Source organism: Phalacrocorax carbo, chromosome 4, assembly GCF_963921805.1.
Source record: "Phalacrocorax carbo chromosome 4, bPhaCar2.1, whole genome shotgun sequence".
Lineage (NCBI taxonomy): Eukaryota > Metazoa > Chordata > Aves > Suliformes > Phalacrocoracidae > Phalacrocorax > Phalacrocorax carbo.
In genome coordinates, this window is record NC_087516.1 from 13377828 (window position 1) to 13392325 (window position 14498).

Consider the following 14498-nt stretch of genomic DNA (forward strand, 5'->3'; position numbering starts at 1 on the left):
AGAAGTGTTTGATGAATTGCAGCTCTCCTTCCAAAACCATGTCTCTTTACTTTGTATGTATTGTTAAAGATTGTGGACACTGCAACACACTCTCCATAATGGAAACAGATCTCATACAAAGTAAATTTCTCAAGTATTCATTTTCTTTCTGATATCAAAAAGTTTTATTTGTATTTTTTCTGGTCTGGTAAGTATAGTTGGGAATTACTGCTACTTATAAACAATCAAAAAACAAGAGCTGACACTAGCCAACGCTTACACCAATCACATGCGCATATACTCCAGAAAATACAGGCAAGAGGAAGCTGGAAATGTACTAGATGTCATCTCATTTAAGAGGCAGACAATCTTTAGAACAAAGTAGGGGATTTCCAATCAAAAATATTTCTCCGTTGATAAATGCCAGTATGTATGTTCTACTTTTTCTGCTCAGCATAATTACTTACCAAAGACAATTTCAAGCATCTGCATGCAGTTTTATACTCCCTCAAAACCAGACTTTTCCAATCAATTAATAAATCTCAAACCACTTGATCTGCAAAAATAAATCGCTGCTCTCCAAAACACACCCAAGAGATGGGCTCAAAGCTGCAATAAGGGACTGAAATGCAATTTCCTGCTATAATTTGAGTTTCAACTTCAAAACTACCGATTCAGAAAAGTATTTTAGTGTTGCAATTCAAATTATAATACCCAAACTTTCCTCATTTTTCCAGAAATTAGCATCAAAAAAGAACTTTATAAACTAGAGGTAGTTTATAAAACACATTTGTTAGTTTTTCTTTATAGGAGACTGTAGTTTCATTGAGAAGAAAAAACATACCTATTTCTTGCTTCCACAAAAAAGCAGCTTTCCTTTTCTAGAGGCATCTTTACAGCTGAATGTTTTTGTTTAAAGTATGTGATTTTATTTTAAGGAACAATTTTACAAAATCTCTTATTTTGTAACACAGCATAAATCCTTCATGAAAAGCATACCTTCGCATTCTACTTCAGCCCCTCCTGTGCTAAGTGATCGCCATTTCTCTTTGGCACGAGCCAGGCAAATATCATACAGTTCTGGAGAAAGAAAAACAGAGAAAACCAAGTCCACAATTTGTATATGCTCACACCCACTGTCAGGTAATAACTACCCACCGTCACAAGCAATGCTGCCCAGGTCGTTACAAGTAACAGTATCTCTAACACAGTAGTTCAATTTCTGAGTAGGTTATGGCTTTGAAAGACTTGTGGTACTGACCTATATCTTAATCTTAAGTGAAAAGGAGAGGCAATCTAGGCACAAGCTGCATTTTATGTTCAAGCATTTAGCTTTCTTGCAGAGCACAGGTGTTCAAAATTATAGCCTGAATGGATAATTGGGATAAATCTAGAAAATTCCATGTAAGAACTATACCCGAAGTAACTAAGCCGAGCACAGAAAAACAGCACAATACAGCATGAGTACAGGCAGTCTACCACATTTCCATGTTGGGATTAATTACATATGTTAGTCTTTCAGAGCTGTGTTTTTCTGTACTCTGAAGTAGCACACTATTTCTGTTTTCACAAGCACACATAAACCGAAGTACAAATTTTCCCAGGGGTCTTTTAATCTCTCACAAACCTAACGTCTCACTCTAAGTCAAAGGAAGTATGCTATATGCATACACATAGGCACTACAAAATTAGCAACAATTCTGTTACAAAAAGAAAAAAGCTTTAGTCATTAATTCTGACCATGTCCATCTGACATCAAAGAAAGACACAGTGACAGCAATAATCAGAAACAATTCACAGCAGCAGTCCTAGAGCAGTTACAGGGTGAAAAGAAGCCGTATTTTTCAACAAAACACCTCAAAGCACCACTGAAAAAGCATTACTAGGTAACATCTCCTCACACCCACACCTCTGGTTCTGATACACCGTAATAAATAGAAGACTGTCCCCTTACTATTTCTCTTTGTAAGACAATGTAGACAAAACAACTTCCTCACCATGAGTGATGTTTAACTCGTTGCCAATTGCCAAGCTCCAGACTTTGCCTCTCACGCTCGGTGGGATGCCCTGCCACCACAGCTCTCGAACTTTACGGGAACAACACCTGTTTAAAATAAAACAGATTATTCTAAGAAATATTTCATTACCAGCTGAACTGTGAATTTGTCCTCCTACCACTGCTGAAGGGATCCAAACCAAAAATAACATCAACAGGCCAAGAAGTCAAGCGCGGTTTGCACAAAGCCATTCTTTAGTACTATTTTGCTTTGAAGCTTAAAGGAAAGCTTGCTTACTTCCTTCCAAGTTAATGGCTTATTTTGACAGAAGCACTGCAATCACAGTATCCGTAACCACACTTGACCAGCAAGAATCACAGGGACAGGAATAAACAAATTGAAATTAAATATATATATATGCCACTGCCTATGCTAAAGACAGGACAGACTTAAATCTCCCCATAAAATTAAATACAGAAACGCGTTATGGAAGTCTACCCTCTCCCCCTCTGACACCACCTTGCTGTACAAATGAGACACACAGTTTCCCACCCAGCTTCGCAGCTCTAACCCTCCAGAAAAATGCATGAAGGTGTAACATGTAACACCTTTTAGGTGGGAGCATGAATGATGTTTTAACAACACAAGCTTTGAAATTGCTGCAGCTGATGTTCACCAATCTGAGAGCACAGAAGAAGGAACAGAATAGCACCCAAGCACCAGTGAAAGTTTGTGGTAGTGACAAAAACCACAAAAATCCATTTATCTGAAAGCAGAATCTGGACTAAAATGTTAAATAGTGAATACTTTGAGGAACTTCTGGATTTATAAACCAATATAGTACAAGGTGCCCTTACTCTAGCAGCAGCCATAACAGATGCATCTTCAGATACTGAAGACAGACATGTAAATTGGCAATTTGCTTATACTTATTACTTCAGTTCTCCAGAAATGTATTTTCCAACAAACTCCATCCAGATTTTTAACATATATCCTCAGAACAACTTAATTCCATGATTAAGCAAATTGCAATTCTGAGTGCTGTGGAGGCTGGATTTTGTTGTGGTGGCCATTATATCTGGGGGGGGGGGGGGGGGGGGGGGGGGGGGCTGTTTTTTTTTAAATGACTAGCTAAGTCCATGAGAAACCAGACCGCAAAGGCAGCTTACCAACTGTCTGTGCTCTTTCTTTGTACAGGAAATCTTTTAGCACTTAATATTTTTTTAAAATAACTTTTTCCCTACTTCTCTTTTCCATCACTTGATTTCCCCAGCAGGTACACCACTCTGTAATTAAAGTGTCTTCATAATACCATACACGTACTTCAATCTACATCTGATATTATAACATGAACAGCTCAAGTAGTCAAAGAAAACTCATTTTCAATAAATGCATGGTGTTCAAGCATTATGCTTTCTGTTTTTACATTTTCTACTACAGATCACTTCTCAGTGTTTCCCAGTTCCTGAATATCCTGAACCTCCATTAAAGATAAATAGTAAGAACTGCATCACTTCCAGCCACCTTGTAGAAATAATGAAACATATGTTGCTCATTTTCCTTGTAGCTGTCCACCAGCAACTTTCGAACACAAGCTTCCAAGACTATTTAAAATTATACTTCCTAACTTTGTAACTTCTTTTCAGGATACAGACTCGGCAATTTTAATTAAAACTTAGTATAACATACTGTCTTACATATTTTCCCAGTTGGGCAAGATTTCATTGTTCCAAGTTAAAACAGCACTGCCGATGCTGTCTTCCAGTTTACAGCGTTCTTCCAGTTGTTTCTTTCTCTTCTGGGCTTCTTTAAGCTCTGCAGAAAAGCAATTTCCTTTTTAAGTTAATAAAACCAGAAACCAAATATTCAGAGTTAGCTATTCATGGCTATATAGCCATATAAAAGCACACTATATTCACCTAAACATATAATAGACTGTTCAAAGTCTAAAAATTTCCCAGACATACAGGAAGCTAAGCAGTGACGCTAAATGTGAATAAAGAAAAAAGGTGAACTTTGCATAAGGCTCATTTTTGATGGATGGGACAAAAGGATTTGGATGATACATGGCTCCTCTGACCCTTCAAATCTAACCACAGTAGTAACAGTAGTAACCTCTGACAGCCAACAGCCCCACCTAGTAGGACAGGTCAGAGTATTTTCTATTAAAGCCCCACCCCTTTTTTTTATGGCAGACTCACAATACAGGCTAAAATAACACAGATTTTGTATTTTGTTTTCACTCTTATGTGTTGGTCTGTGTAAATTATGATTTAGGTATACTCTTAGGAAATCAAGAGCCACGTTTTTGATGCCACTTAGCGTATGGTTAATCTAAATGTCATACATCAAATATATATAAAGGAGACTTTTTTCATGTTTACCTTACACATATTTCTCACTATTGCATTATCAGTATTTTTTCTTGCATCATCAACTGCTATTTTTCCCACAGGCAAATTTGTTAGACATGCAATTTAACAAATGCAGGCAGACACTCTTTACAGCAGCACAGTGGAAATACATGCACACACGATTACTGTCTACAATACAAGAAGGTACTGACCTGGCACGGAAAACTAATTGAAGAACAAGCAGTACCATGAACAAGGTCTTTGGAATAAATACACACAACCTGATGGGTCCACTTTACAGCACAAGAGAAGCTGTGCCTGAGCAGAACCATACCAATTGCCTTCTAATATGTTCAGCTTTACTAAGAGGCTTTGAATTGAATGCAGCTTTGAATTTTTTTCTAAACAAAAAAAAGGCTGTTTACACTCTTTGATTTCCTGTCCTCTACACAATACTAATACACTCTGCTAAGTTGTTCATCTGAGTGCCTTTTGGGAAAATGGGTTTGTCGGGGTATTTATCTGGACAAAATGACATACTCCAGTCCAGCGAAGACAGCACATGGACCTGTCCCATTGCCTAACCTGAGCATCCCCCCATTTCTTCCAAACCATCTACCCTACATGCAAAGAAAGAACAGAGAAGCTCCTTTGGACTACTACATGTTAAGTGGATATATTAACAGGAGAGTCACATGAAGTTAGAACTTCACTGGTAGGTATATGAAGTTCAAGACAACAAGAGGATACTTTTATTAATTAATACATCAACTGCAGAAAGCAAGCGAGTCCTGTGTTCGTATTACCCTTCCACTGTTTCATATGGCCCAGAGGTCTGGCCAGCTGGGGAAAAAACATTTCCAGTAGCTCTCACTGGACACAAAACTCCTATGAGTCCAAATTTCCTGTTATTGCAATGCTTGTTTTTATCAGAAAACCCAGATGGTCAAAAATATCAGCAGAAGGAAACCACAACTGTCAGCTCTACCTGATGTTCATGGTACAGTGGTGCTGGGACACTTCTATGAACAATGTCAGACAAGAAATTTTAAGCAAAACCTTAAGAAAGCTGTAAATTTTAAGTGGGAGACGAATTACCAAATGAACATAACTACATATATTCCACCTATGTGGAAATTATGTATTTAGGTACTACAGCCTCAAATGGTTGTTCCCAGCATGAAACTATCAAACATCCTGTAGTTATCTAAATAAGTCTAGTCTTCACTAATTTGACTGATAATCTACTTCAGTACATTAGTAAGTTTTTAAACCCAGAAACGAATTTAAAAAATTCTTTCTGCTAGATTCCAGGATTGTTTTCTTTTCAGCTCGGTGCAGAGCTTTTTAATGAAACTACCATTGCCCCTCTCTCTTCATTGGATTGATTCTTCTTTGAGGGGAGGTACAGATCTGTCACGTTACAGAGTAACGGACTGACACAAGTGCATGGCAGGTTTAGAAATACCCCTTAACTTTACTTCTCTCCTCTGAAGACAAGAAATTCCATCACCTCTTTTTTTTGCTTGAACCACCATTTCTTCGTACTGTTGTCTGTGTTTCTGAGCTTCTTCTGCTGGTTTTGCAGGGAGGTTCCTTAAATTTAAATAATAATAATAATCAGTATTTAAAGCTGGCAAGCCTGTCTAAAGAAAATTCTAGATGCCTCTAGAAGAAAAGCATATACTGCTTCCTGTCAAAATATTTGATCAAAGAGCAGAGCAACAGATCCTTGGAAAGAATTTTTTTCTTTTTGCCAGAGTCAGCAGAAGAGAAGAACACTGACCAGCTACGACTACTTTTATACCCAAAATATGCTGAGTAATTTCCTTATGTTTGGAAATTTCAGCGTTTTTATTATTAAACCAACTGAACCCACAGGCTGATCTTCATAAATAAAGGGAATATACCAATATATACCAAGCTGGTAGTTTTGATTTAAACTGATCTCTATAGATAAGACACAAGACCATACTCTCTCTTACTGTGCACATCACTTAAGAGTTACACCCACAACTTTCTTTACCCATGCAGTAACGACTCCCTACGCTAGCTTCCCTTTCCCCTCTGCTCTCTGAGACCCCATTTCTCTTTCAAAGCTTTAACTCCTCCCCCTCACTTCTACAGCAACAAGTGGCACTGGAGTCATCCTCTATATTCTCCATTTATTGATACCAACACAGCCATTTTGATTTGGGATTAAAGCCTGGACTCGTAGCACCTCTGCCATACAAATACACCTGCTCATACGTCAGACAACATTAAGCTAATCATATTTGTAATTAACATAACCACCATGCATCTCATACAACCACAGGATCACCAAAACATCAGAACAGGAAATGTCCAAGTATTTTTTTTTCTTCTGTATTGTAGAACACTGTATTGTATTCCTAGGACAGTTTGTATCTTTGGTTAATAAAAGGGATAAGCAAAAATTCACTTTCACATTCCTATAAGGTGCCACACATAAAAATGGTATGCAAACTGTAAGTAAGCAATTTAAAAAGATTCTTTAGAAAGATTCATCAGAGGACAGCACTGCTGTCTGGAACAGTCTTCCCTACTAGACAAAAGAAATGATGATTCAATTGTCCAGAATCTTAAAAATACCTTTTCTGCTATAAGTTCCTCAGTCTATCAACAGTAGGAAAGAAAGCAAAAATCTGAATGCCATCCTGTACTCTATCACCAGTTCAATCTATCTGAACACTGTACTTCTCAGATGACCTCACATAAAGAATGATTTTTAACAGACAGGTTTTAAACACAACAAATAAGCTAGCATATATTGTTTCCAGCTGTACACAGTAAAACATGCTGTTAGAAATAATCACTCTTATATTGTTCTAGATCCCCCAAGAAGTCTTGTCACATAGTCTACCAGTCAAGCCAAAAAGTGTCTTAAATGACCCTACAACTAGGCTACTTTGATACGAGCTTCTCCATACAGATTTGTCATGAAAACATAGACCTATGTTATGTCAGTTCTTTACACCAATGCACAGCTATGTCAAAAATGCAGGTGCCATGCATGTAAAGTGGGGTACCATTCGTAAATTGACTAAGCATGACTGAATTTATGTCATTCAGGAGCAAGCCATGGCAGAGCAGCTGCCAGTAAATTGTTATGGAGTTAGTCTGCATATGAAAGAATCTCCCTGCAGTAACAGAAACATGAAACAACTTATCACGTTCTTGACAACCTTTAAAATGCAGTGCTGAACCCACTGCAGAACAATCATATTGTTTCATTATTTATGGAGGTGTGGTCTTTCTCTGTGTAAACAGGACACTGTATCCTTGCTTCTCAATTTCTTTCGCAGATACCAGCTCCATTTTTATGCTTACGTTCTATCAAGGAAAATAAAAATCTTTTATTCATGTTTAGAAGCTAGAATTACTCAAAAATAGAGCTCTGCTCTCCTAATTACCTCCTTTCACACAAAGCCATTGCTTTCGTTATAAAATAAGGTTACTTTTGTTTGAATAATTTTTCTCATAATTATCCCACTTTCATATTCACTAGCCTGAAAAGATTTTCTACTTTAAATTTTAAATCATGTATTTAAGTTAGAGTTATTAAATACAAACAGTAAGAAATGCTTTCCTAGCTTAATTTTAAAGGGACCCTCACTGTGGTACTTCCCAAAACTTACGCTGGTCTGTCCTCTAAAATAAGTGCTGTAGTGGAGAGTGGTTCAAAATCAAGATTCTTCCTCACGTTCTGTTTAGGAGAGAGCGGTCTGTGAGCTCGTCCAGTTTTTTCTTCATATTCCTAGAGAAGCAAAAGCCAGGGCAAGTTAAAAGAGTGGAGAACACCAAGATGATGCACATGAGAATTTAAACAGGGTCTACAAAAGTCTTCCAGACAATGTTTTCACCTCTCTGCCCAACTGCAGTCCCTTTAAAGCTTTCCAATTAGAGCAACCTCAGAATTGAAAACAGTGTTAAATTTTATGTTCAGGAGTGGGTTTTGATTGTTTTTTTCATTCCTTCTCTTTGTAGAAACATCTTAAGTTCCTCTGACTGGCAGCCTGCTTTTACAAAGTACTGCTAAGAATGAGCTTATAAACAGCAGATACTATCTGAGGTATAAAATGAGACCTATTCAAAATAGTTTTGCTTTGATTTACATGGTTTTGAAATTGAAGCCAAAAACTACCACAAGCTCCTTGTCTTAAAATCTCATCGTAAGATTTCTCCTAACCAAGCTGTTTTCAGATGCAACAGCTCACGATGGAGAAAAAAAAAAAAAAAAGGTTAAAATCATGGTTAGACAGAAACTCCACAGTTGTTATGACGCTTTGAAGTACAACAACCCTAAATCATAACAGTACATTAATATATAAATGTATTAATTTGTGTTTGTAATACAGGCACTGACACACTGGAGCATGAGTAGCAAAGAGGCACCAAGATGACTGGGGGTCTGGAGCGAGTGACGCACAAAGAGAGGCTGAGAGAACTGGGCTTGTTCAGCCTTCAGAGGAGCTGGCTTTGTAGGGATCTTTGGTAGACAGCAATAACAGGACCGTGAAGGCCAACTATGAGTCTCTGAGGTGCTTGTATAAAGAACACAAAGCCAATAGACACAAACCGATACAAGGGGAATTCCTTGTAAAAAAACAATCACTAAGAAGGTAGTCAAGATCTGCGACAAGTTTCCTGAGTCCCTGGTGGAACCTCCGACCTTGAAGGCACTCAACGCTCAGGCAGACGAGCCCTGGGAAGCTGGCTAGGCAGACTCTGCTCCATGAGGGGAGTACACCCCTCAGAGGGTTCCTCCACCCTTAATTACTGTATCACTATGATCTACGCCAGAGGATATGGCATTACATGTTATTTTTACTTTTCCTACAAACACCGTTTTGGAAGAAAAATGTTCCAAAACCATGACATAATGGGATAAAACATCCTCTACACAACTCCCGTCTACTCCAAACCTTGAAGTACTATGTTAAGTATTAACACATATATTAATACTTCAGTATTAAGTATGAAGCAAATATTAAGTATTCAAAGTATCAATGACAAACAGCAGTCCTACAGAAAAAACTAATCCATACTATAGATACTTCTACATTCAGCTTTGTAACGAATTTTCCCACTTCCAAAAACCACCTACTTTCACATGTAGCTTGTTTATACCATTTCTACTAAAATTAAAAAAAAAAAAAAAAAGGAAACTGTGACAACTAATCACTATAAACGAGCACAATGAACAGTGTCCCAGCTAGGGACTTTTTCCCGTTAGCACAAACAGCTCCTCAAGTTGTACAGGTTTCTTCCTCTCAACCTAACCTCTCAATTATGTCAAAACTTCCTTGGGCAATAGATCCAACACAATAAGAACAGCCTGGATCATTCAGAAACCGAGATCCCTACCACTTCCAGAAAGGCCTTCTCTTCCATTCCAACCCCATCTTTTTAAAAAAAAAAATAAAAAATAAAAAATAAAAAAAAAAGGCTGGCTGGCAACATACACATGAACGCAGAGCAACACGGCTGTGGCTTTCTAGTCTGCGTCACACAATTCTAGTTCAAGCTAGTTCTGTGGGACTCACAGGTGCAGGTCTGTGAAGCTCTCAGGACACAGAAAACCCCTCTTTTTCTTTGTTTGTTAACTAGGTACTGCCTCAATCATCAATCCTATGATGCCTGCATTGCTGTGATGGGAAACATTGTCATGAATTTGGAATGTCTGGCTCATTAATACCAGTTAATACTGCTATGCATGACATCAGTTTGAAAACAAGGAAAAGAACCAAGAAAAACTTATTTCAACTACTGAATAGTACTTCACTTTGTTCAGTAAAGGGATAGTGCTCATGCTGACAAAGCTGTTCAGAAAAATACCCCTCCAGCGAGAAAATAAGCAAAGAAATATAGTAAAAAAGGTATTGTGATCGACAGCATATTCACAAAGCTAAGACATTATTCTTGCATTAATAACTCCCTGCAAGCAGCTGACAGTGACCAGTGTATGACTGCATGACTATAATATGCTTCAGCTGCACCATCAACTGCGGAGTATAGCCACTGTGCTGACAGGAGTGAAGCAAATGGCTCTTCTTTCTCCTACTTATCTATTATGAGACTGATTTTTTTTTTATTAACTATTTTTCACAAATTAACATAGTCAAATATTAACCTCCATTACTGCTTCCACAGACAAGGTGAACCTTGTCCCTAAATCTTGATGTTTTTACTTCTTTTGAGACGCTCTGGTAGAAGAAAAACCACCCAGCATCCACAAGAAACTGCTAATATGCAGGAATCATCACATATTGACCGCCTTAAAGCATCACGGAACTTGACATTAGAACACATGCACCCAATGCTTATTACAGGAGAAGTTCCAGGAAAGCTGCTTAATTTTGGCTTATGGTAATTATTTTCAGGGTCTTCTTTCATTGAAAGCCAACCGCAGAGCAAAATTCCTTTTGGAAGGTGAGAAAAATTGTACACACTGGGCTGCAATGGGGAATTTATTCCGTACTGCAGAATTAATTTGGAAATCTCATTCACCTGAGCACAAACTTTTCCAGTCCAGCACTACACATCATTCTTCCAAGAATTTCTTGGTTAAGGTATGTTTTATTTTGGACTATGGGTGGCTACATACAATATTGGCACATTAGTACAGTTATTCAAACCTCTTGGAGAGCAAAAGCCCACCCTGCATTTCAGCAAGCATTCACTGATCTGTTCTACTTAGCACTACCCTACAGTAAAGAAACCAGACCAGCACAAAAATGGGAGTGGCACATTTTATCATATTATGAGTCCTTTGTAGTAACGTCATCCTTCTCATTGGTAGCCAAAAAATAAAGATGTCTGTTAGTGACAGTTGTTATCGACAAGACTGTTTTTTAATTAGGGAAAATTAAAAAGCAAATTAAAACAACCCCACTCCACCCTCAAAAAACCCCAACAAAACACAACCAAAACAAAAAAAAAAAAACACCCACCCAAAATTCACTGAAGGCAAAAGCTCCTGAAAATGACCTTTTATTCCAGTAAGAAGAGGAGGCAATTTAGAACAGAGCACAATGTATGATATAGCAATGAAGCAGACTGAAGCCTCCACAAACTCATATTAACAGTATCTGCTGACTGAGCAAGTACGAGTATTTGCACATACCGGCGTACTGCAATAGGCTGAACCACACAATAGCTCAGTCTAAGCTGCTTCTTTTTTTCTGTTTAAAAAACAGGCTCAAGTCTCTCACAGGTACAAATAATTCAGCATCTATTTAAATCCCATACTGTGATTAAGGGTTACCAACCTGATACGGCTGCAAGCTAATTTTAGGATCAATTTAGGATGAACTGATCGTTTATGCTTTAGAATACATCTTTATCACTGAGATCACTTAGGCTTTCTTCCAGGTTTCGTCTTAACCTATTCAGCATTCAGCCACAGTAGCTGAACTAGGGTTTGAAGGTGTTCTAAGAGAGCGTGCTGTAGATTAAAACATTGATTTAAAAAACCCAAACCAACCAACCAACAAAAAACAACTAGTGAAACGCACACCCCCGAAACCAAGTTTAATTCTGGGTAGAACCTGGCAGCTTTGCAGCTGAGATGCGAGAGGCTCAAGTTGTGGCGATCCTCCGCAATTCTTCAAGGAAGCGAAGCTACCCTGCAAAGGGATCCTAAAGCCTCTCTACGGGGAGACACGAGGAACCCCCCCGAGCACAGGGCGAGTGCGGCGAGGCCGGCTGGGCCGCGGGGCTTTGCGACCCCCCGGGGCCAGCGCCGCGGCACGACGGAGCCCCACGCACAGAGACCGCTCCATCAAGGTCACCTCGCGTCGGCCCTGTTTGTTGGAAGGGAACCACCCTCCGCGGGAGTCGGACGTGAAACGGCCGCGCTCGCCGGCAGAGCGGCAGCCGCCGGGCGGCCCGGCTCCGGCTCCTCGCCTTGCGGCTTTGCCCGGGGCGGGAGAGGGCTGGCCGTGAGCGCCCGTCGGGTCTCACCGAGCAGCCCCAGCCCCCGGGCGGGTCTGTGCCGCCGCCGCTCCGCGCACAAAGGGGGTGCCCTCCCCGGTAAGCTGGCTCCCCGCCGGGCCCAGCAAAGCGATTTCAAAGCGGGCACGGCCGGTTTTACCGACGCGCGTTAAAGCCCGCGCCCGCCCGCCCCGTGTGCCCCCAAGCCGAGCGCCCCGCCGCGCCCCCGCTCACCATGAACGCTGCGGCCCCTCACCGGCGGCGCCGCCGCAGCCCCATGCCTGCCCGGCCCCGCACCGCGGGCCCCGCTCCCCGCCCCGCCGCCGCCCGGCCTCGCGGGCCGCCCGCCCCGCCCCGCCCCGCCAGCCCCGCTAATCACCCGCAGAGCCGGCGCGCGCGATCGGTTCTCTCCGCCTCGCACAGCGCTGCCTGAGCGCGCCGGCCCCCGGTGGAAACCCGACGCCTCCGAGCCCAGGGGCGTGAGCCGCAACCGGCCGTGTCCTTGCCGAAAGAGCCGGGGCTGCACGCGCCGTGTCAGGTTTCCCACGCCGGCGCCGGTGCCCGCCCCGCCGGGACAGCCGCGGTAGCTGCCCGCAGCGCACGAGCGGCTCGACCCCGCCGCTGCGCGCCGAGCCCAGCCCCGGCGGGGCAGCAGCCGCGCTACGCTGAACCACCGAGCGGCGCCGGCGCCCGGGGCCCGCGCCTCCGCCGCCGCCCGGACAACGCCCACGTCGCGACACGGTCAACGATTCACCTCGGTCAGATGAAATAAGTTTGCCGTTTCTCCCCTGTCCAACAGCTCCGGTATCTGAGTCCGGAGATGCCCCGGTTGCCGTGGCACCGGCGCCGGCAGGCCCACATTTTACCCCATTACCTATTCCTCTGCAGCCCTCAGTTGTCCTCTTCTCGGCCCTGCGCCAAGGATTTCATGTTCCTTAACCTCACGGAGTACGGTTTGCAGCTGCCTGGCTGCGATGCCGGAGGCCTGATCCTGAACCACAAGACGGGCAGCAAAGATGGACTTGAAAACGACCGAAGGCACTGAGGTATCCTGCTTTCAAGAGGTGGCTTTGCACAAGCTCAGAGAACCGGCTTTCTCAAAATTGCTGTTATATCAGCTCATGTTTTCAACTCACGACTCCGCATCTAATTCACAGATGCAGCAATATCACACCAAACAAGGAACAGCTCATTGCTTAGAAGTATCTTAGCTTCGTTCCCGCCAGCACCAATTACTTACAAGCATCTGCCATCCCAGCATCTGGTGCCAGAGCACTAACAATTACCACCGCAGTGGCAAGTCAACATAGCTCATGAAAAGCACTTCAGCCTCCAATGCTAATGCTTCTTCTCATAAGCTAGCTGAAACAGTAAATTATTGTACATTTATGTAAAATCGTAGCTATTAACACAAAAAAAAACTTCAGGTCATGAGGAAGAGCAACCTTAGGTAGACAACAGTATTCCTGCGGTAAGTCTCTGTGGTTTCACATGCTGGAAATATAACACAACTGCAGCTCTTCTGGACATAGGAATTTGTTGATCCACAAAAAGAGGAGCTTAATCAACTGCGCATTCTGCAAAACACTGACCGGGAGAGCGCGATGCCTGGTGACATGGGAACATACGTCCGAGGGTGAAAAGCCAAGTACACTCCGTAACTCAAGCCACAGCCAGCCACATGTTACACAGATGTCTGGTAGCAGTCACTATTTTTAGGCTGCTGCAATTGTAAGAGTACCTGAGGCTACTCAAACAAGTTATGCACAAGCTTTAATTACATGGTATTTTTTCCACTGGACTTCCCGCCTCATTCAGCGTACAAGACAGGAACTGGACCAGGACTGCACAAGCAATCACAATATTGGTTTTTCCTGGTTTTTGAGTCTCATTGCTACCTAAATGTTGCTTTAATGTTCCCTTCTGTTGCTTCATAGCTTTTTACTGCATGTCCATCTGCAACCTCTTGCCTTTTATTTATATAGTGGTTTACCAGATAAGTTTAAGCCGGTACATACCCAGCACTTCACCATCCTCCCCTGCCCCCACACCATTTTTTTGTGCCGCCATCAGTAGTTGTGTGACTGTACAATACACTAGATTGGGGAAATGATACTGCTAAAAACTAACCTTTTGTTTTGGTGGATTAGTTTGGTTACTCTGGCAACGTCTGCTGTGGGGCAATGTAAATGTGGAAGGAAAAGGAGCAAGC

At 41.7% G+C, this 14498-nt stretch overlaps 1 protein-coding gene across 4 annotated transcripts in view; it reads right to left on the reverse strand.

Moving 5' to 3' along the window:
- TBC1D14 (TBC1 domain family member 14) overlaps positions 1-14498 on the reverse strand; it is a 73394-nt gene that overhangs the window by 23554 nt on the left and 35342 nt on the right. For 3 of the 4 annotated variants that reach the window (XM_064449087.1, XM_064449086.1, XM_064449088.1), the window contains exons 4-8: positions 7990-8108; positions 5844-5926; positions 3674-3791; positions 1977-2083; positions 979-1059 (exon numbers count right to left, since the gene is read on the reverse strand). In XM_064449087.1, the coding sequence (XP_064305157.1) occupies positions 979-1059; positions 1977-2083; positions 3674-3791; positions 5844-5926; positions 7990-8108 (508 nt within the window). Of the gene's footprint in view, positions 1-978; positions 1060-1976; positions 2084-3673; positions 3792-5843; positions 5927-7989; positions 8109-12520; positions 12625-14498 lie in introns of those variants that run through there. The other variant, XM_064449089.1, reaches the window with a different exon arrangement.